At 43.3% G+C, this 22,069-nt stretch overlaps 1 protein-coding gene across 8 annotated transcripts in view; it reads left to right on the top strand.

Annotated features, from left to right (window-relative positions):
* Positions 1 to 22,069, top strand: part of Dicer1 (dicer 1 ribonuclease III) — a 64,955-nt gene that overhangs the window by 26,807 nt on the left and 16,079 nt on the right. For all 8 annotated transcript variants that reach the window (XM_063261772.1, XM_039113363.2, XM_039113362.2 and 5 more), the window contains 15 exons: positions 1,276 to 1,444; positions 2,865 to 3,337; positions 9,536 to 9,668; positions 11,407 to 11,649; positions 12,301 to 12,455; positions 13,892 to 14,024; positions 14,798 to 14,873; positions 15,700 to 15,839; positions 17,523 to 17,702; positions 17,802 to 18,015; positions 18,194 to 18,347; positions 19,210 to 19,392; positions 19,623 to 19,728; positions 20,197 to 20,372; positions 21,242 to 22,022. In XM_063261772.1, coding sequence (XP_063117842.1) covers positions 1,276 to 1,444; positions 2,865 to 3,337; positions 9,536 to 9,668; positions 11,407 to 11,649; positions 12,301 to 12,455; positions 13,892 to 14,024; positions 14,798 to 14,873; positions 15,700 to 15,839; positions 17,523 to 17,702; positions 17,802 to 18,015; positions 18,194 to 18,347; positions 19,210 to 19,392; positions 19,623 to 19,728; positions 20,197 to 20,372; positions 21,242 to 22,022 — 3,316 coding nt within the window. The remainder of the gene's footprint in view (positions 1 to 1,275; positions 1,445 to 2,864; positions 3,338 to 9,535; positions 9,669 to 11,406; positions 11,650 to 12,300; positions 12,456 to 13,891; positions 14,025 to 14,797; positions 14,874 to 15,699; positions 15,840 to 17,522; positions 17,703 to 17,801; positions 18,016 to 18,193; positions 18,348 to 19,209; positions 19,393 to 19,622; positions 19,729 to 20,196; positions 20,373 to 21,241; positions 22,023 to 22,069) is intronic.

Raw genomic sequence — 22,069 nt, 5'->3', positions numbered from 1 at the left:
AATTTGAATTTTTTGAAACTTTACCTGTGCTGTCAACTTTCGAAAAAAGTATCCCCGTTTACTGTGTTGAGTTGGCACTGTACAGAAATTAACAGCCATATTGGTCTAGAAATGTTGAACTTAAGTTTTTTCCATTTGTACAGGGGTAACACACTGTATTAAATATGTAAGGTCTTATATACGTGGGTTTGATTACAAAAACTAATAAAGTATTCTCTACATTAAAAAAAAAAAAGAAGAGTGCTTGCTGCCGTTCTAAAGGATCTACACATACACGCGCGCGCACACACACACACACACATCTATACATAACTAAAAGTAACTAAAAGTAGAAATTTTCAGATAGTACGTTAAGCTGCCTATTTAGTGATCAAACATTCCCTGGTAACCTCTACTGATCAGTTCTGTTTCCAAAAAACAATTACTGGCTACTTTGAATATTTTTTTCCCTCCATTCTGCCTAAGTGAATAAAAGATACCAGTCTACCTACCAAACAAAACCCAATTTGGGGACTCCAATGAAATCTTTTCATAAAAGTTTTCTGAACTTCTGGCCTCCCGCTAACTGAAGCCAAGTGTCACTGGGAAGCGAGCCGTGAGTCCGCCTTGTTGCTTTAGTAGAGACCTAACCTAAATAGAGAAGGTAAATGAATTTTTAAAAGATGAAGCAGAGGGCATTTGGGGAAGGCGAAGAACTGTAGCTGAGCCTTCTACAAAGGCAGAGGCATGACCTTGTTCTTGTGGAGTTCCCCAATATCATCCACACTTGTCTCTTTTGCAGTCCTCCAGACATTCAGATTGAGTTGGAGTAGAGTTCCCAGCATGCCCGAGATGTAGTAAACATCCAACTTGCATTCTTTTTTTTTTTTTTCTTTTAGGAAAAAGAACTCTTGTAAATAATATATTATTAAAAACAAAAAGGGGGGCTGGAGCAATGTCGGCTCTTCTAGAGGATCTGGGTTCAACTCCCAGCACCCACATGGCAATTCACAGCTGTCTTAACTCCAGTTCCAGGAGATCGGACACCCTTACACAGACATACATGCAGGCAAACACCAAGCACATAAAATAAAAATAAATTATTAGAAACAAAAAAGATTGCATATTTGCCCTGGGGAAATTCAGAAATATGAGGAAGTATAAGCTAAGAACCAGAACTCCTACCACACTGCTAGCATTTGGGGGTGATGTCTTAGTGTCTTCTTTTCCTTGTCTTTAGAGAGCAGCTTTAAATTTTCTCTGATGATACTGACAACTTGTTTCTGATTTTTAAAGATACACTTCTCAGCCTTGTGAGATTGTGGTGGATTGCGGACCATTTACTGACAGAAGTGGGCTTTATGAAAGACTGCTGATGGAGTTAGAAGAAGCACTTGACTTTATCAATGACTGTAATGTATCTGTACATTCAAAGGAAAGAGATTCTACTTTGATTTCCAAACAAGTGAGTATGTGCAGAGCCTTGTAAGTGATAGAGTGCTTTTCTCCATTGTGAGCCTTGGAATAAGGGTATCTTCCATGGAGGCTCTTTTCTACACATTTTAGTTTAAAGTCGTATTTTACTGGACATTTTTCATTGAACATTTGACCACATCAGAGTCAAGGTTGGGTTTTCATGACAGGCACTTGTATTTGTGAGCCATAGCCCTCCTTGCAGGACTAAGGGTTCCGATCTTGCCTGTTTAAGAAGTGAGTCCAGTTTGATTTGTTTTGTGTTGCTTTTGGTCAGATGAGTTCGTTCCTGATGGAAACACTGTTACAGTGTTTGTAACAGGGCTAGAGCCTTTAGAACAACAATCTGAAGTCGGCTCCACAGGTGCCACAGCAGCACTGTACTCTGCGGCCTCGGCTTATAGGAAGGGAAATTATGGGACCCATTCTGGCCTGCCGAGTCAGTGAGGAGGGCTCCCTCCACAGAACAGACTTGAGTCTGACAAGACCCTCCAGTGATCATGATGGCATTGTTACTGGACAACCAATAACCACTCTAGGGCCTTGCAGCCGGTTTTAATATCAAAACCCTCTTAAATGGGGCACAGAATTTATCTTGTGGTGATTTAATTTTTTTAACCGCAATGTCTAGGTTGTTTTTTGTTTTGTTTTTGAGAGAGTCTCATTATGTATCTCTGGTTGTCCTGGAACTCACAATGTAGACTAGTCTGGCCTCTTAACTCACAGAGGTCCATCTGCCTCTGTCTGCTAAGTTACCAGGACTAAAGGTATGTCACCATGTTTACCTTGTTTGGGTTTTTTTAACCTTATGATTCTTGCTAAGTCCATATTCAACCCACTGTATTTGCTGCATATGAAACTGGTAATTCCCCCACATTATTCTGTAAGTCAGCTCTAAGATGAGAGCCAGCTCAGTGGTGTAAATCGTCCAGCCAGAAGTGCTGGCCTGGACGAATTCACGCATGCGGCTTACCATTTCATTTTAATACTCATTATAATAGAAAAATATGTATATGAGTGATGGGACTGTTTAGCATGAGTACAGGTGAAGGAGGTGGCTTTGGTCTTTGCTGAGGAGGAAGGCTGGCCTGAGCTGCTGTATGGTGTAGCTCTCCACAGATTGGCAGGGACCAGCCAGATGGTGTGGTGGCAATGCTGATGAATCCTGCAATTTTAAGCTCTCATACAATGCATATTTTAGCTGCTATCTGTTATGTTTGCCAGGAAAAAGGGGATGGCTCCTAGATGTGTGAAGCAGAGGCTGGGGAGACCGCCCAGCTGCCCTCTAATGTTGGGGTATTAATCTCCACACTCTTGCTGGGGTAAAGCCCTTTAGGATGCTGAAGCTCCAGTTCGGGTGTTGGAAAGTGTGGGATGCTCCTCAGTTTTGTGTCCCTTCTCTCCTTCCATAGATCCTCTCAGACTGCCGTGCAGTGCTGGTCGTCCTGGGACCCTGGTGTGCAGATAAAGTAGCGGGGATGATGGTAAGAGAACTTCAGAAGTACATCAAACATGAGCAAGAGGAGCTACACAGGAAGTTCTTATTGTTTACAGACACTCTGCTAAGGAAAATACATGCACTGTGTGAAGAGTACTTCTCCCCTGCCTCACTTGACCTGAAGTATGTAACTCCCAAAGTCATGAAACTGCTCGAGATCCTGCGCAAATACAAGCCCTATGAGCGACAGCAGTTCGAAAGTGTTGAGTGGTACAATAACAGGAATCAGGATAATTATGTGTCCTGGAGTGATTCTGAGGACGATGACGATGATGAAGAAATTGAAGAAAAAGAAAAGCCAGAGACAAATTTTCCTTCTCCATTTACCAATATTTTATGTGGAATTATTTTTGTGGAAAGAAGATACACAGCAGTTGTCCTAAACAGGTAACTGTCGGAGTCAGTGTCTGTTCCCTATAGGGAAGCAGTGCTGGGAAGAGTGTGACGAGCCCTCATAAAGTCCCATCCAGTGCCCGAGTGGCCTGCCATCCTGAACTAACACAGGAGGCCTATAAATAGTTACTTTGTCTAAAGGCTAATTTTGACACAACTGAGGTTTTCATCTAAAAGGAAGCTAATCCATTCTAATTAATCCAAAATAGCAAAATAGAGAACATGCAAAACAAAACAAAAACAAACCAAAAGGAGCTGAGGTTGAGCATCCGTGTTTTGGGTGTAGTTGCTGCAGTCGGTTCAGGTGTCAGGCAGCCCTTAACTGACTTGGGCGTGAGTGATGAGTCTCTCACACAGCTGTATCTTCACATGCTCCTACGAGACATTTTATCTGAGTACTGAGGGTGATTTTTTTTTTAAATATTAGAATTTTTCCCCTTAATTATGATAGTGTGAAGTATTCTGGTTCCGAAGTACGCAGGTCCTAACCTTCGGAGTGAAAATTGTCATTTATATGCTTGAAGAATCGCTTGGAAGCTTGAGGTTGGTCTGGGAAGATAGGCAGCCCTTCCCCAGTGCTTGGGAGGGAAGGAAGGGCTGAAGGCAGAGCTGATGACCAGTGGCTACTGGTTTAACCAGTCATACCATAAAAGAGCACTTTTCATAAAGCCCAGAACACGAGGGAAGGGAGCTTCCAGGTTGCTGGAGCTCGCTGGATGGCCTGGATGGTGTGGACCTAGAAGGGGTGGAAGTCATGTGCTCCTTTTTGCATGTCTTGCCTTGAGCATCCATTCATCTGTATCCTTTCTATTAATGTGTATGATAAACCAGTAAACAGTGTCCTGGGCCCTTTGGCTGCTCTGAAGAGGACTCTGCTTGGGGCTTGTGACTGGCGCCTGAAAAGCAGGAGCTTTTCTTGGCAACGAATCATTCAGGCTTTGGCATCTGATCCCATCTCCAGGTTGAAAGTCAAGGCCGCGAAGGGGAAATTTAGAGGTAGATTTGCAGTTTAAGTTGATGATTAGACTGCATATTAAAGTCTTCTGGGTTGGAAGAGAGCATTACAACGTTCCGAGGCTATTAGCAAAGATAATGGTTAGTCCCTCTTTATAGTCCTTAGTAATTATTGGGTTTTCCTGGACAAGGAACTGTGTGACAGGTGTTCAGTTAATGTATGCTGGCTTTGGTTTTTATTCTTGGTAGGTGCTTTATCATTATAAAGAGGGTCCTTATTTTTTTGTACTTAAGGCTGTACTTTTCTGGGAGATCCATTAATTGGCCAAAGTTCGATCCCTGAGAGCCTTTTCTGAAAGTAGTTCTCTCTGCGGAGAAATTAAGCTTTATTTCCTGAGGTAATTGGGTTTTTTTTTTTTTCTCCCTTAACTACGTCTTGAATGTTTAGGAGTTTTAAATTTTTTTGAGTAACGGGAAATTGGACTGGAGAGCAGTCATCTGGCAGTTTTCAGCCTGTGATTTTCTGGTCATTGAGCCTGGGCGTCCTGATGGATGTGGAGTGAAATAACCTGAGGTACTGAATTAAACAGGACATTGAGGCTGGAAGGAACCTCACTGAACATCCAATTCAAGCACTCAGTTGCACAAGAAATGCTGCGGCAGGGAAAGTGATCTGCTCCAAGTGACACTGGTAGTCAGTGGCAGAGACAGGTCTAGAATCCTAATATACTGGCTGTAGGCATCTGTTCCTTTCTACCATCATAACACTCCTGCATGTCCTTGAGCAGCAGAACCCAGTGCTTACAGCAGGAATCAAGCCAGAGGACCAGGAAGCATATGACAGAGGCGGGGTGCGGTGAGATGCAGTATCATTTCTTAGACTGGGGAAAAGGCTTTTCAGGGGTCAAAAAGTTGAGCACTGGTGCAGTCCAATGTCTTGCTGTGGATAGCTGCTTGCCCTGGGTGCAGTGGCTTGGGGAGTTTATCTTTTTCTTTCCCTTATAAAGAATGCATGCTGGGAACTGCTTGTGTGCTATGCAGAGATGTGTCAGTTTCCATTCCAGAATTATTAGCCAGAAAAAGTTGATCTAAAATCAGTCACTTTCTGTTGACTTAAGGATCAAGTTCACTGTGATCAGCTTTCATGAAATGTGACTGGAGTTGGTGTTCTAGGATGAATGAAGAGCAGTCTGAGGTGACTTCATGGCGTCTAATTAAGTGTACAGTAGAAGTTTTGTTCTAATAAGCTTTTAAGTAAGCTTAGAAAAACTTGCAATCTGGAGTCTTTCCTCTCATCTATTTAACAGGAAGCCCTCCTTGCTGAGGGAGTGGAAGCTCCTCACACAGGCTGCTCTCCAGCCACGCTGCTGCTGCTGTGTGCTATAAGCATAGCTTATTCTTGAGTTTACAGTCTTCCCTGTGCTCCCTCTCAGCCGTGCGCACAGCACTGTGTGGGAGAAAGGTATACGTGTGCACCGTGTCACAGATCCGAGAGCTGCCCTGGTGCTTACGTGCAGTGTTCTCACTCTGCCACTAGGATTGTGAGGCACAGGCATTGGGCAGACCTGAGATCGCATCCTGTTTCTCTCCAGCTTCTCCCTGCCTAGTACCTTTTATTATGAACTAATTTTAGATTTACAGAGCAGTTGGATAAGTAGAGCCCTGTATTCTCTGCTCAGTTTCCCCATGATTAAGGTCTGTCTCAACCAGGGAACCAACATTAGTGCAGTACTAGGCCTGCCCTCCTGGCTTTGTCTCAGTTTTGCCAGTTTTCTATTCCCTCAGACTAGTCTTCCTTCAGCCTTAGCCGTTGCTAGGGTTGCACGCTTGTCTCTGTTCCTTCCTTTTCTTTGTTTTAGGGGGCTCGGTCTCACTTAATGCAGGTTGGCCTCAAGCTCACTCTGTAGCCCTCGCTTCTCTCCTAACGGGTGAACTACAGATGTGTGCCCACTGCCGCTTCCCATTCCAGGGCATTACCACCGTCCTCTCAGTCTTCTCTGCTAGTTTCCTTGTTTCTGATGACCGTGAGGGTCAGGAATATTGGTCAGGCATTTCGTAGATTGCCCCTCCATTTGGGCTGGCAGATGTTGTTCTCAGGGTTAAGCTAGGGTTAGGGATTCCAAAGAGTACTGGAGAGTTGGTACTTCTTTCTAGTCACATCATATTAGGGGCTGGTATAACAAAACCATCCTTGGTGATGTTCAACTTCTGTTTAGTGTCTCCCAACCTTCCCTACTGTAAAGCGTTTCCTCTTTCTTAATAAATGCTTTGGAAGCAAATTCCCACGTCTAGGTGGTCTAAGGAGGAGGGAATGGTTAACGCCTACTTGGGGAGGAGGTTGTGTATGTGCTGTTGTGTTCAGTTGTCCTCAACTCTGACTGTCATGAAACAGTAGTGCTTGCTTTGCTTACATTGTCAAGCTAGCGTGAAGAGTAAGGGCGCTGTTAGGAAAGTGTAATGTACTTCAGGTACATGACAGCCATTTCAGATGCTTGTGTGTAAGCATGTTCGTTTGGCTCTGTCTGTATAGTGTAGTGTATGTGTATTCATAAAACAGTTAGTAATCTAGTTCTGTGTATCGTCGTGTTTGGTCACGCCCTTCCAGTCTAGCTGGGAAGCAGCCTGTGGCACATGCTGTAGTCTTCCCTCTTCTCTGAGGCGCGTAAAGAGATTGAAAGTACGTGTGTGGACGCTCGGAGAAGCAACTTGACAGACAGGAAGTTTATGCTTCCTGAATATAGTACAATTGAATTGTAATGCCCTTTAAAGTTTCATTTTCTTAGTAGTTTTTGTTGTTGTTGTTTTGTTTTTTGTTTTATAGAATTTTGCAAAAATGCAGGTTGTTGAGGAATTGAGTAGGTTTTTGAAAAACCTGGCTCTTGACTCTCGTGATGTAGACCCAGGGAGAACGCAGCATACAGCGCCAGCTCCCTTGCAGTGTCCACAGGATCGAGGCCAGCTCACCTCTTCAGTTGTGCAAGAAGTCATAGCAGTTTGTGCCAATCACTTGTCAGTCCCTGAGGACAGTGGGACATTTATTTTCCTTCAAGCCTATGGCTTAGGTTTGGGATGTGGTTAGGCATTCTATACATTAGTCTGGTTAAGGAATAATTTTCTGTTTTCCGTTAACACACATTTGTAACATTTAATTATTGTTTACAAGATAAATTTTATTACTGTGCATGTTGTCTCTTCAGCTCTGCAATTTGATGTCAGCATCATTAAGGAGAAACAAATTCCTGTTAGTATTTCCACTTCTCAGCTACTTGAAACCCTCCAGCTTGACAGTTTGGGCAAAGTATATTCTTAATTAGGAGTAACTTGAATTGCATTTTAAAACCTCCCATTACATTCAAGTTGATACTTATTTATGTAAACCCAAACTAACAGTACAAGGTATTTCTCGGGTAATTTGTTTCAGCTTTGGGGTGCACTCTTTGTTTTCACTTGGCTCTGTTCTTTGTCGCTGACATAGTGTATTCATCACAATAATGAAACAGACCTTGGAACGGAAGATCAGGAAGCTTCTGATTCTGAACGTTTGAGTCATTGAACCCTAGAACAAGCTGGGTAACCTGGCCAGGACAGGTTCTGGGAGCACAAGATACTCTACATGCCCATTTAGTTTTGCCAGGTCTTTGATATTAGCCTGTTTCATGTGTCTATTAAAAAAGAATGGTTTTACTTAAAAATGCAATTTTCCATTAGGAATTTATACTATGTAGCGTGATTTCAGAGGGACCATGTGGAGTCACTTAGGTCAGGTGTGGAACCGTTTATCCTGTGCTGAGTCTTTAAATGTGGGTATTTTCAAATAGCTGTGATGGCAGCACCGACTGTTAACCTTCGTTCTGTGTAAGACGATCTGTGCTGTAGCTTTTTCCATGTTTTAGTCAAAGGCCTCTCTGGGTTTCTGGGAGTATAGGTTAATGCCAAGGAGCAGGTGGGGAAGGGCCGCAGCTCGGGGTTCTCTCAGGACAGTGCAGTGGAATGCCTTTAGCATTCTTGGCCTGGGGGGCCAAAAGAGGATTTGAATGGAGGTAGCAGGCCCTTCTTTCCCTGGAATTCTGCTTCTGGAGATCATGGTATTGGCTAAGATGAGCAGCAGTGGCCCTGTCACACCTGTGGAGGAGCTTGACTGACTAGACTCTGCACTCACTGCTGTGTGAGAGCCTCCAGACAGGAGAGCTTTGTGTGGCAGCTGTTGAAGCCAGGCATGCCAGCAGTGTGTTGGTCTGACTAGCTCCATGCCATCCCAGACATCATCCTGTTAAATTAGCATCACGAAATTGAAACTTGGAAGGAAAGTGACCCTTTTACTTGTCAGTGTGAACCAGCCTGTATTTGTTGTAGCAGGTGTTCAGCCCACATATCTGTGCAGTCAAACATGGTACTGGTTTCTCTAAAGTTTGGTAGAAAGACAGGACTATATTGTCCTGGTTAATCCTTATCTGTCAACTAGACACAGCCTAGAGCCATCTAAGAGGAGGAATTGCCCAGATCAATTTGGTCTGGCGATGGAGGGATTGCCCTGTTAATTGAAGACCCAGTAGGAAGGCCCAGTGCAGTGTGGGCAATGCCCTCCTAGGCAGGGGAAACTGGACTGTAAGCTGATGTGTGAGCTCCCTCAAGCATTGTCCTCTGTGGACCCTGCTGTACTCTGTTGGTTGTGAAATACGCGGTGTGCTCAGAGCTAATGCTGGGTGGAATAGCAAGCTGAGCTACTGTCAGGTTTCTGTGGGAGGGAGAGAGCACTGGCTCAGCCTCCCTGAAAGGTGGACTGTGACCTGGGATTGTGAGCTGAACTAGCCCCACCCCTCCACAACACTGCTTCTGCTCAGTCTTTTATCAAAGCAACAAAAGTGAGACTAGAGCTTTTAGGAATGTTGGTCTAACTCAAGAAGTGTGAACGCTGGATGTGCATTCCTATCTTAAATGAGACTGGAGACTAGATTTTAAACCATCTGGAGAGATGGCTCAGTATGCTAAAAGTGTACATACTACTATTTAGAGGACCAGTGTTTTTCTCCTATATTGGGTGGCTAACAATAGTCTGTGACTCCAGTTCCAGGAGTTCTAATGCTTTCTCCTGGCCCTCTGGGCACTCTATACACGCACGTGTGCACATGTGCACGTGCACGCATGTGCAAAGTAGAAAAATGAAAAGTAAGATAACCCAAATGTTAAAATATGTTTCCCTTAGAAGTGTTTAACTCATTGTGTGTCTTACATCCTTAGATTGATAAAGGAAGCTGGCAAACAAGATCCAGAGCTGGCTTATATCAGCAGCAACTTTATAACTGGGCATGGCATTGGAAAGAACCAGCCTCGCAGCAAGCAGATGGAGGCGGAGTTCAGAAAGCAAGAGGAGGTAATAGTGACAGCAGGGATTTTATAGCACACACTGAGAACCTCGGCTACAAACTTTCTTCATAGTTCCCAGCAATTAACTTCCTCTTCTTCTTCTTCCTCCTCTTCTTCTTCCTCCTCCTCTTCTTCTTCCTCCTCCTCCCTCTCCCCCTCCTCTTCCTCTCCTTGCTTTTTAATAATAGATTACTTGTTTATAAAGATATTGCTGTTCTCATGAGGTGACTAAGGGTAGCTGATACACTCAGAACTGGAGTAGCTTCTGGTGAACTAATTTCATTTATTGTCACTAAACAGTTCATTTCCTTTATGGAATTACTATGGGATGTCTACACCTCATAGGAGAATGAACCTGGAGGCAGTAACTACTGTGGTCTCCACAGGCCTGCCGAGCAACAAGCTAGAGTCTTCAGGACGCCTTTTATGCTTTTAAAGGCCTGCCTTTGTGATACACATAAAACCACTGTTCTTTGTAAATGTAGCTTAAAATTGTCCATGCTCTTGAAAATCTCATATAAGAAGAGCGTTATAAAGAGCCTGGCATCTAGGTGCTCCGGCTGGCACACAGGACCCTCTGTTCCTTAAAGTTAGCAGTGATTTCCGTTACAGGCATTCGGTTTTCAGCATTTTGAGAGGATTCCAGGTCTGGGAAGTTCAAGAACAGCATGTGCTATTTAACTTAGCTGTGCAGGATAGATTAGTTACTTCTTGTAACTATGACCACGTCCCTCACAGAGGCACCTTAAGGAAGGGATGGTTGGTTTTGCCTCTCGATTTGAGAATATACTCTATTGTGTCTGCATTGTGAGGCACCTGGCCATGTTGCACATACAGTCAGAAAGCAAAGAGTTGAATCCCTGTGCCTAGCTTACAGTCTCCTTCTGTTTCAACCTGTACTCCAACACATGGAATAGTGCCTGTGTTTAAGGCGGCTCTTCCTACCTCACGTAAACTTCTTGAGAAATGTTTTTACAAAGAGGTCCCAAGGTTTGTCTCCTAGGATCTGATCTAAATCTCATTAGTTGACCAATCAGGATTAACCATCATAGGAGATAGTGTGATTTTAAAGTTTGTGTGAAAACACTTGTCCTTTGTTTTAATCAGTTCTGTTTTCATATTTTTTTAAAGATTCTAAAAGATTTTTATTTTATGTATGTGAGTACACTGTAGATGTCTTCAGACACACCAGAGTAGAGCATCAGATCCCATTACAGATGATTATGAGCCACTGTGTGGTTGCTGGGAATTGAACTCAGGACCTCTGGAAGAGCAGCCAGTGCTCTTAATGCTGAGCCATCTCTCCAGCCCAGTCCTATTTTCTTTACATTGAAAGTTTCTCTGGTGTGAAAACTAAGCAAAGCTCTCCTTTTGGTTTAATTCCAGGTGCACTGGAGAGTTCAGTGAGAGTCTTGGTTCCTTGGCAGAGGCCTGTACAGCATGTTCTCATGGACAGTGGTTGCCACTGTGGAGGCCACAGTAGCACAGGTCCCAGGAGGGCTTCCTGGGTCACCTGCTTATACATTTATGGTCAGCAAAGAGAAGCCCATCTGAAGGCATTCAATTAATTCTATAGGCATGTGACTGTGCCCTCGTTGGTTCTGTAACACTGTCATCTTCCCTAGGTTGACCTTAGAAATGTAGTGTGCCTAGGAAATAGATCATAGATGACCATTGTTAATGATTTTGTAATGTTTTCTTTGGGAAATTTCTTAGAATTGCTTTTCTTGGTGAATTTCTTTCAGGTACTTAGGAAATTTCGAGCACATGAGACCAACCTGCTCATTGCAACAAGTGTTGTAGAAGAGGGTGTGGACATTCCCAAGTGCAATTTGGTGGTTCGTTTTGATTTGCCCACAGAGTATCGTTCTTACGTTCAGTCTAAAGGACGGGCACGAGCACCGATCTCTAATTATGTAATGTTAGCAGACACAGACAAAATAAAGAGCTTTGAAGAAGACCTCAAGACCTACAAAGCTATAGAAAAGGTGAGATCAGAAAGGTAACCATCATCACTTTTATCTGTGTGCAAAAGTTTGATCTACAGAGTGCAGTGTTAGTGGTGCGTACATATAAGGAAATTGAGAGTGAGCACAGAGAGCTGGGAGTATTTTATAAAGTAAAACTATGGAGGAAAGGTTCTGGGGGGCCATTTGAGGAGGTGTCTGAGGAAGGGCACTGCAAGTGTGGACAGAGTAGTGGCCAATGATTGGTCTGAGTTGTGGCAGGAGAGTGATGAGACATCTGTTTACCAACAAGAGACCAATAACGTTCTTTGTGTGTGCATGCACAGTGTCAGATAGTCCTTGTGTGTTTCCATATGGTGGGAGCTGGGAGGACTCTGGAGAGCTGCACTACAGCAAATAGCTTTGGAGTTTTGAAGTATGAAGAAATGGTTACGTCACACAACATACATCAAAAGGCAGTTAGTAAGCTTGTTGGTTGGTTTATTTATTTTTGAGACTATGTTATCCTGTAGCCCAGGCTGGTCTAGAACGCATGATCATTGTGCTTCAGCCTCCTGAGTGCTGGGGTTATAGGCATGTGCTGTCATGCCTGGGTAGAGAGTTTTCTCTGTACTGACATCTGACAAAGAATATTTCTTGTTCTCACCCTATGTCCTGTTTGTGAATGCTCAGATCTTAAGAAACAAGTGTTCAAAGTCAGTGGATGGTGCTGAGGCTGACGTCCATGCTGTTGTAGATGATGATGATGTTTTCCCGCCATATGTACTGAGGCCTGATGATGGGGGTCCTCGAGTCACAATCAACACTGCCATTGGACACATCAACAGGTGAGGGAGGACGCAGCTTGTCAGTGTTGCAGGCTGAAGACTGTTCCCAGTGATGAGGGCTACCTCAAGAAGGGACAAGAACCACAATGAGATAGCTTGACCATGGTATCAACCTCTTCAGTATATAGTAGACAAAAAATGTATACGCTGGGTTTAGCCATGAGAAAAATCTCGTGGAAACTCAAGTTGAGAGGCAGGCTTGAAGGAAAAGGTCTGTGGTTTTCAAGGGTTGCAGAACAAGGTCTGAGGTCAAGGAAAGATCAAAGATAGGAAGATATGACAGTGGGGTGTGACCTCTGATCCTGCACTGTATGCTTTGACTACAAAGACTATTTTTCATGAAACATTTGCTTCATTGTTTTACCCTTAAATGAGATTTATCCTGATATGTAAGCTAGGCCTGTAACTGTTTTTCTTAGTTTTTTGTAATGAGCTCAGGAAAAAATTAATTATGCCTAAGTCCAAATTAACTCATAATAATAATAATACTTAATTGCTAGTGGAAAAATTCAGTACCATACAATATAAAAATTTATAGTGGAATATGTTCTGTGCCTGTTTCACTTGTGACTGTCTACTGTAGTGTCCTGTTTGCAGTTGGTGGAGAATGAATGATAATGGTGTTCGAATTTGGACTTGTGGGCATGAGTTATATACCTTTGGTGGGCAGCCACTGGGCTGTCCTACCGCCCAGGCCTCTTAGTAGGCAGAGCCAAGTATCTGTTCACGTAGGTACATCACATGCACACATTCACATCTGCATTGCTGTCCATTCCCTGCCTCTGCTGCCCCCATTTTTACTATGGCTCATTCTAGATTTTCTGTTTTCCTTGCATTTCCCTCTTCATGTGATGAGAAGTCTGATCTACTGTGCTCGGGTGTGACGTGTGCTCAGCCTGCCAGTCTGCTGGCCCCTCTTGTCTTGGGAGCACCCTAGCTGCACAGGTGTTTCCGTGGGGGTCTGCTGCTCTCTCACCATCCTCCTTCCTTGGGCCTGCTTCCTACTCTGTCACCATACTGTGATACACTGATGGAGTTTCTGGTCCTGGTGCCTTCTTGGTTCAACCCTCGGCTGTCCTGATACCTTCCTTACATGTGCCGTGTCTGGTCAAGTGTAAGATACTTAAGATACCAGCACTGCTAACTAATGCACTCCTGCAGGATGAACTTAAGATACCAGCACTGCTAACTAATGCACTCCTGCAGGATGAACTTTGAAATGCAAGCTTCAGTTTTAGCCAAAGTAAGATTAAATGATGTAGTTTCCTAGTTACACACATCATTTCTAGTGCCCAGTTGTGTTGTATCCACAGTTAGGAGCAACAAAGACCATTTCTCATGTAAGTGGCAGCCTACAGGAACCCTTGTGAATGTGGAGACAGTTTTCTGGCAATCTTTCTCTTATAGGTCCAACTTCAGAATTCTTGTCTTCACAGATATTGTGCTCGATTACCAAGTGATCCGTTTACGCATCTAGCTCCCAAATGTAGAACCCGAGAATTGCCTGATGGTACATTTTATTCAACTCTTTATCTTCCGATTAACTCACCTCTTCGAGCCTCCATTGTTGTAAGTTAAAAAAAGACGTGACTTGCATTGAAGTTTATATGCCATTGTCTAGCTTCTCTAAGACATCTAAGTTATACATTTGGTTTTAAATCTGCACTCTGAAAAATCATTTGTTAAGTTGCATGTTCAGCTCTATGCTCAGGTTTTTTATAGACTATACCCTATAAACTGTTGGAACTTGACCAGATGACCTCTGGGAGTTCCCTTCAGACTTACTAATTTGAGTCTTTTTGAGAAATCGGTTGGCTGTAGCTTTGCACACAGACACACAAGGGTGAGCTGCTCTGGCTGGTCTGCCTTCTGTAACTGTGGCCCTTTCCTTGTTCCCAGTACTGATTTGCAGATTTCCCAAAATGAGTAATTTGGAGTCCACAGAAAAGCTGTTCCATAGTGGTTTATATTATAGGTAGTTCTAATGTCTTTACCTTTTTGTTGTGTATTTGTTGGCTAACGAAAATAATACTTTGAAATTTTATTAAAATGCATGTTTACTTGAGATTGTAACATATTAGTTATAAATTCATTTTAAACAATGGGTATTTCAGGACTGGGATGTAGCTTAGTGTTAGAACCCTTGCCTCACATGTTGAGACCCAGGAGTCTATCCCAGCATTTTCAAAGTTTAAAACAAAACAACTAGAAGGTTTGAAAGCTTGTTGGTGTTTTCAAACTAAAGCAGCTTGGGTGTCAAGGGTCCTAGGGTGGAGGTTCCTTCTGCGTCTACCCCGTGGGGTTGGTAAGCTAGCTAGGAAATGCTCTGTTGTTGTTTTCAGGGTCCACCGATGGGCTGTGTACGGCTGGCTGAGAGAGTGGTAGCTCTCATCTGCTGTGAAAAACTGCACAAAATTGGTATGTAAACATGCTTGGAAAACATGTATGAGTGACAAAAGATGGCAAAACTGTACATCAGAAGCACATGGAGGCCTCTGCAGGTTTCTGGAGCTTGTCAGGGCCTAGACGTGCTACTTTTACTACCCCTCCATAGGTTCAATATGCATTTTCTGTACCTCAGAGACCCTACCGAGCTGGGCAGGACCGTTGGCTTTTATAGCTTCACTGTAAACAGTGCCCACCTTTTGCTTCCGTTAATGACCCTTTTTAAATACACCAGAAAGCTCTAACTATTGGATTCTGAGCCAGCCACATGTGTGTTTAATGTGTTAGTCTATGTTGGTGAAGAAGCTAATCATTTAGAAAATGAAAAGGTTGTGTTTAAAAGGGGTGTGTGGGCCCGGCCTGGTGATATTTACCTTTGGGTTTAGGGTTTGTAGGTTTGCTCAGGCTGAACATAGGAGTCAAGATGGCACTCCTGAAGTCTCGCCTGCTGTTACTGTACACGGTTCTAAGATGTATGTGTGCACGTTTGCCTGCACTTGTGTATGTGCACAGTGTGCTTGTCTGCTGTCTGGAGGAGGTGGAGGGATCAGACACCTGGAGCTGTAATTACAGATGGTTATGAGTCACATGTGGGTGCTAGGAACTGAACCTGGGTCCTCTCCACCAGCAGCCAGTGCTCTTAACTGCTGAGCCATCTCTTTTATGTTTGAAAGGCAGGGGGGGCTTTAACTGCAGTCTGTACTCTTTTGAGTTGTTCCCTCGGGATGGTGCTGTCTTAGATCATTTACTCTTTAGGAAAAATTTAGTTTGCTGACATAAGCTCTTTTGAATGTCTTAGGTGAACTGGATGAACATTTGATGCCAGTTGGGAAAGAGACTGTTAAGTATGAAGAAGAACTTGACTTACATGATGAAGAGGAGACCAGCGTTCCAGGGAGACCAGGATCCACAAAACGAAGGCAGTGCTACCCCAAAGCAGTTAGTATTGGTTAGAACTGAGTGAAAACAGTCTTATTGATTTTATTTCCTGCTGCATCAAATCCTAAATTCCTCTGCTCAGATCCTTGTAACTGACCCAGCTGTGGCTCTGTGCTTCTTCCTCTGAATCCCAGTGTCTCCAGAGCCATCTTTTTATTTGAGTGTAACTGTTTCTGGGATCTATTGTTCGGTTTTGTCACGCCTTTTCAGGGGATTCTATCATTTATCAAATTACCCAAATTACCAAAGCAGCTTCCTTCATTTAAGAAGACACATCCTTTTACTTACTTATTTTGGTGGTGTGACTCTAGCCTGAAAAGGCTGCTCTGTAGCCAGTGGCCAGGTCTAATGAGGCTGTGCTGGGAGTAGGCAGAGGCCATTTCAGAGCAGCCTCTGCCAGACCTCTGATGCCCCAGCAGAGCTCAGTATCAGCATCTCAAGCTTGACCGAGGTTGATCTTAAAAACACTGATATTTTTAACTCATAAGGTGCCCAGACAGAAGCAAGCTTTCTTTGTGTTTTGTCTTTATCTAAATACATGGTTATTTGGTTTTTTACAGTTTTTACTTTACATATCTGTATCCCAGCTAAGCATTTTCAAGATCTAAATATCATACTTTTTTTTTCCTAATCCCGAATCTTACCTACTTTTATATAAAGCTTTCACCTTTATACTCACTTGAGTTCTAATAAATGCCATCAACGGTGTCTCCTGAGATACGTGGTCTGCCTTGCTGCCTCCTTGACTAACCCATCTTGTCTTCTGTACTGCCTGCCTCTTAGCCCATGGGTAACAGTGTAACTGAACTACCAGTGCAGACCCCAACCTATAGGTCTGCTAAAATTGAAAGCTCAGACAACCTGAAGTAATGATCACAGCACTGACTCACTCTCGTAATGAGAGCTGCTAAGAACTGCATTAGAGCCAGAGAGCTGGTTCAGCAGGCTTGATTGGTGGAGTTCAGTCCTCGGGACCTACATGGTAGGAGAACACTGGCTCCGACAGAACACATGTGCCGTCATACATGCTTTCTCTGTCATAAGTGTTAAAACTGATATTGATTTGCAAAAAGTGGTAACTGAGGCAAAACCGATTGCTTGTCTTTCCATCCCTTCCTCCCTCTCCCTGGCCTCTCTCCCCCTTCCTTCCCCTCTTGCACATTTACCTCAAGTAAGTCTATGTTATATGATTCCATTTGTACTGAAAGTATAAATTTTTCTTCTCACTGGTGAAGAAACACCATGTGATTTGTATAGTGAAAAAGATTTTTTTTTTTAATAAAATAGTTTTAGGGAAAATACAGCATATCTGAATGCTATCTCGGGTGATAAGATTAAACACAATATTAAAAACAGGTCTCCCTTTATTTTCTGATACTCTGTGCTGAGTAAACAGTTTGAAAACCCATGGAATAAAAGTCTTTCAATCAAAAGAAATAGATCAAATGGTTTAAGTTTTTGAGAAGAGCATTTTAAATACTTTTGACATTCCATAAACCTGTACTAAGCAGTGTCTAGAAGCATAGTAACCTTGGGCCGCTGTGAACTCTCCCCACCGAGTGTCTCCCCAGCCGCCGCTGCTTTGTTCAATCCACATCCAGAGATAAGGTCTTTGTTGCCAGCATCCAGAACAAAGGCTGATTGTGTTTGAGCATGATGCTTCATTCTTCTTTCCAACTCTAGATTCCAGAGTGCTTGAGGGAGAGTTACCCCAAACCCGATCAACCCTGTTACCTGTATGTGATAGGAATGGTCTTAACCACCCCCCTTCCTGATGAGCTCAACTTCAGGCGGCGGAAGCTCTACCCTCCTGAGGACACCACCAGATGCTTTGGGATCCTGACAGCCAAACCCATACCTCAGGTAAACCTTCACCGTGACTGCAGGAAGTTCCTGTTGGGACAGAGATTGAGTAAACTAATGTGGTTGTTGACTGAAGGTGCCCGTTCTTTCTTTTCTAAGATCCCTCACTTTCCTGTGTATACTCGCTCTGGAGAGGTCACCATATCCATCGAGCTGAAGAAGTCTGGTTTCACACTGTCTCAACAAATGCTTGAGCTGGTTACGAGACTGCACCAGTACATATTCTCACACATTCTCCGGCTCGAGAAGCCTGCCCTGGAGTTTCAACCCGCGGGCGCTGAGTCAGCGTACTGTGTTCTACCTCTTAACGTCGGTAAGAAGGGCCTGCTCGCCGGGGGTGCTCTAGCTGGACACAGCGATTTGCTGGTGATTCCCTCGTGTGTCCTGTGAATCCTCTTAACTTTGGTAGCTGTAGACTCACATTAGTGTACCTCAAATAGAAATCTTACCTATGTTATATTTAACATGCTAAAGTTTTTTTCTTCCTGAAGTTAATGACTCCAGCACTTTGGACATTGACTTTAAATTCATGGAGGATATTGAGAAGTCTGAAGCTCGTATAGGCATTCCCAGCACTAAGTATTCAAAGGAAACACCGTTTGTTTTTAAGTTAGAAGATTACCAAGATGCAGTTATCATTCCAAGGTAGGTGTTTCAGTGGTGCTTGCTTCAGGCTTGTGATTGTAGTGGTGCGCTGTGGTGCACCATCACCAGCGTGCAGAGTGCGGCCAGGTCCCAGAGCTCTGCAGGCGGAAGGAGGTACTTTGTGAAAAGTAGTATTTCTCACATAAGTACTGTTGACAGCCTATTCAAAATGTCTCCACTGCCTTAATTCAGTCTTACTGGGGACTTCCATTGGGAAGAATATCGTTTGTGCCTTAAGCTCTCCAAGACAATTCTTGTCACTCAGCCTGTGGAGGGTGGGAAAAGGACCACTTTATAGAAAGGTGGGGAGTGGAATCTTGAGGCAGTAAATTAAGTCAGACTACTTTATAGAGAATTAGAATGCTGGTTGAGCGACTGATTTATATTCATTCATGTTCCTGCCCTCTGTGTTCACTTTCTACCCCCTATCCAAGAGTCACAATTTAAAGGTTTCACCAGACTATCGCTGTCACAGGCAATGAGATAGACACATCTGTTGTATCAGACACCTCATATTCCACACCAGTACTTTGCAGAGGATTTACTCTGTTGGATGTTTTGTTTTCTGTTTTGATCGTATTGATGAAACAGACACTTGAACTGTTTAGCTCTTAATATTGTCAAAGGAAAGACATTGAGAAGAAGAATAAGGGGAAAGGGGGGACGTGTTCTACTTAATAGAAAGATGGTTTTTAGTCTCAAACTCCTGAAATATTTTTTTTGGAATTTAAATTTTCATTAATGTTATTTACATTTAATTATTTGAAATCTTAATGATTTGTGTTTCCATATTAAAATAGTTGTACTCTGAAGATAGTTGATTTACACAAAAGGCAACTTGATTGATTTTCTTTATTTTTAGATACCGCAATTTTGATCAGCCTCATCGATTTTATGTAGCTGATGTGTATACTGATCTTACCCCACTCAGTAAATTTCCTTCCCCTGAATATGAAACTTTTGCAGAATATTATAAAACAAAGTATAACCTTGACCTGACCAATCTCAACCAGCCACTGCTGGATGTTGACCACACATCTTCCAGGTAAGAGCTGTAGAAGTGACATTTAGGTTGCACAGGAGGCTTGCTTTCTAAGGGTCAGGCCGCATGTGGTGAAGGTCACTGTCCCCTTGTGCACAGACTTGTCGGTGTTGTGGAGGGCTGTACTGAATGGGCTCCTTTGGCAGTCTGTAGCCTGCCAATGGTGGAGATCCAGCCATGTGGGGTGCGCTTTAGTTTGTAGTTTTGATTACGTTGTTCTGAACTTTTTATAGACTGAACCTTCTAACCCCTCGGCATTTGAATCAGAAGGGGAAAGCACTTCCTCTAAGCAGTGCTGAAAAGAGGAAAGCCAAATGGGAAAGTCTGCAGAACAAACAGGTAATGAGAGAGCTGCTAACAGGACCTCGTATTTTTTGAATTGGTTCTCTTACTTTTGAGGTTATAATGACATCATTCCTCTCTTCTCTTTCCTCCCTCACGCACTCCCATGCACCCTCCTTACCCTTTCATTCATGCCCCCATCTCCCATACGTGTATGTACTTAAGTACAGCCTGTCAAGCATGGCCTAAGTCTCAGAACATTATCAGTATAACAATGACTGGTGAGCTTTGAGAGGTCACCATGGGTAGTGATTGGATTTATTTTGAACATCCTTGTTGGTAAAAATTGAGTTTTGCTGGCCACTGATCATCATGGAATCGCCCTTATAAATCCCATTTAGGATTAGTTTTAAAAGTTAAATATTACTAGCATTTATGGTTTTCATCAATATTCCTTAGTGAAGTTGGTCTTTTTATTATTTGATTTGCTCTATATTTATCAGCCTGTGCTTTTCTTACTCAAAGATACTGGTTCCGGAACTCTGTGCTATACATCCAATCCCAGCATCACTGTGGAGAAAAGCAGTTTGTCTCCCCAGCATACTGTATCGCCTTCACTGCCTTCTGACTGCGGAGGAGCTCAGAGCTCAGACAGCCAGCGATGCTGGCGTAGGAGTCAGATCACTTCCGGCCGATTTTAGGTATGCCTGTGTTGCTGGCCAGAAATTTGATTTGCAACAAAATGGAATTAAGTTAAAATTGTATTTTTCTTATAGTTTCTAAAAGATGAAAAAGAAAATGTGGACATTTAACACATGAAAAGAAACCACACTGCTTATCCCTTTAGTAGCAGGCTAGACCATTGAGCCCTTTGTTCTTGACAAGTTAGAGAGTCCTGAGACAGAATCATTGTTTTTAGTGGTGATGCTGAGATGAGGGTGAGAACAGCTATCGTTCTTCTCAGAACTAACCTCATGCTCTTAAGCAGCAGCCTTTGCTCGTTCTTATCCAGGTCACTTTTTCCCCTAGTGAGGTTCTGTATACCAAAGGCATTGTCGTTGTAATCACTGACATTGAGTTTGGTTATATAGGTAGTTGTAGGGGTTGAAAGCATCTTAACCTAGTACTGTGAACAGCAATCACAGTTACGTTACCTGAGTACTTGATACAGTCTGCAGCACAAGTTTAAACAACATACTCTGAGATAGGATGTACTGACTTCATTTCCAAGAGCAGAAGTTAAGGCACAGAGAAAGTTTGTAAGTTGCTTGAATCTGCTCTCTTGGTTCAGCAGAAATCTGGAGGGGAGCCACTAAGTCAGTGGCTCTGGGTCCTGCAGGACCTCCACCTTGGGTCTTCTCAGTCAGCTCTGCAGAGGTCAAGGCAGTAAGGTGCCGTGCAGTGGAACTGACTGCAGAGTCCCGTCGCAGTCAGTTCAGCCTGGAAGTGTGATTGTCTTCTTAGGATAACCTTTAGAGTTGCTTGCTTTGTTTGTTTTTAACTCAAAATGTTGCTTTTCTGAGCTTACCCTTTGGAGGATTGATAGAAAGTTATTAAAATGTCTTTGCAGATACCCTAACTTAGACTTCGGGTGGAAAAAGTCTATTGATAGCAAGTCTTTCATCTCAACCTGTAACTCCTCGTTGGCTGAGAGTGATAATTACTGTAAGCACAGCACAACTGTAGTCCCTGAAAATGCTGCACATCAAGGTGCTACTAGACCCTCCTTAGAAAACCATGACCAAATGTCTGTGAACTGCAAAAGGTTGCCCGCCGAGTCACCTGCTAAGCTCCAAAGTGAGGTTTCAGTGGATCTTACAGCAATCAATGGTCTTTCTTACAATAAAAGCCTTGCCAATGGCAGTTATGATTTAGTTAACAGAGACTTTTGCCAAGGAAATCAGCTGACTTACTTCAAGCAGGAAATACCTGTACAACCAACTACCTCATATCCCATTCAGAATTTATACAATTATGAGAACCAGCCCACGCCCAGCAATGAATGTCCTCTACTGAGTAATAAGTACCTTGATGGGAACGCTAACACATCTACCTCAGACGGAAGCCCCGCAGGGTCCCCAAGGCCTGCCATGATGACTGCTGTTGAAGCACTGGAGGGCAGGACAGACTCTGAGCAGAGCCCTTCTGTGGGGCACTCCTCAAGGACTCTCGGCCCCAACCCAGGACTGATTCTTCAGGCTTTGACACTGTCGAACGCTAGCGATGGGTTTAACCTAGAGCGGCTTGAGATGCTTGGCGACTCCTTCTTAAAGCACGCTATCACCACGTATCTGTTTTGCACATACCCTGATGCTCATGAGGGCCGCCTTTCATATATGAGAAGCAAAAAGGTAAGGCACAATTCTTATTCTGAGCTGTTGCTTCTTCAGTGTGCCTG

The sequence above is a fragment of the Rattus norvegicus genome, chromosome 6, assembly GCF_036323735.1.
Source record: "Rattus norvegicus strain BN/NHsdMcwi chromosome 6, GRCr8, whole genome shotgun sequence".
Classification (NCBI taxonomy): domain Eukaryota; kingdom Metazoa; phylum Chordata; class Mammalia; order Rodentia; family Muridae; genus Rattus; species Rattus norvegicus.
This window is presented reverse-complemented; position numbering and strand designations above follow the sequence as displayed.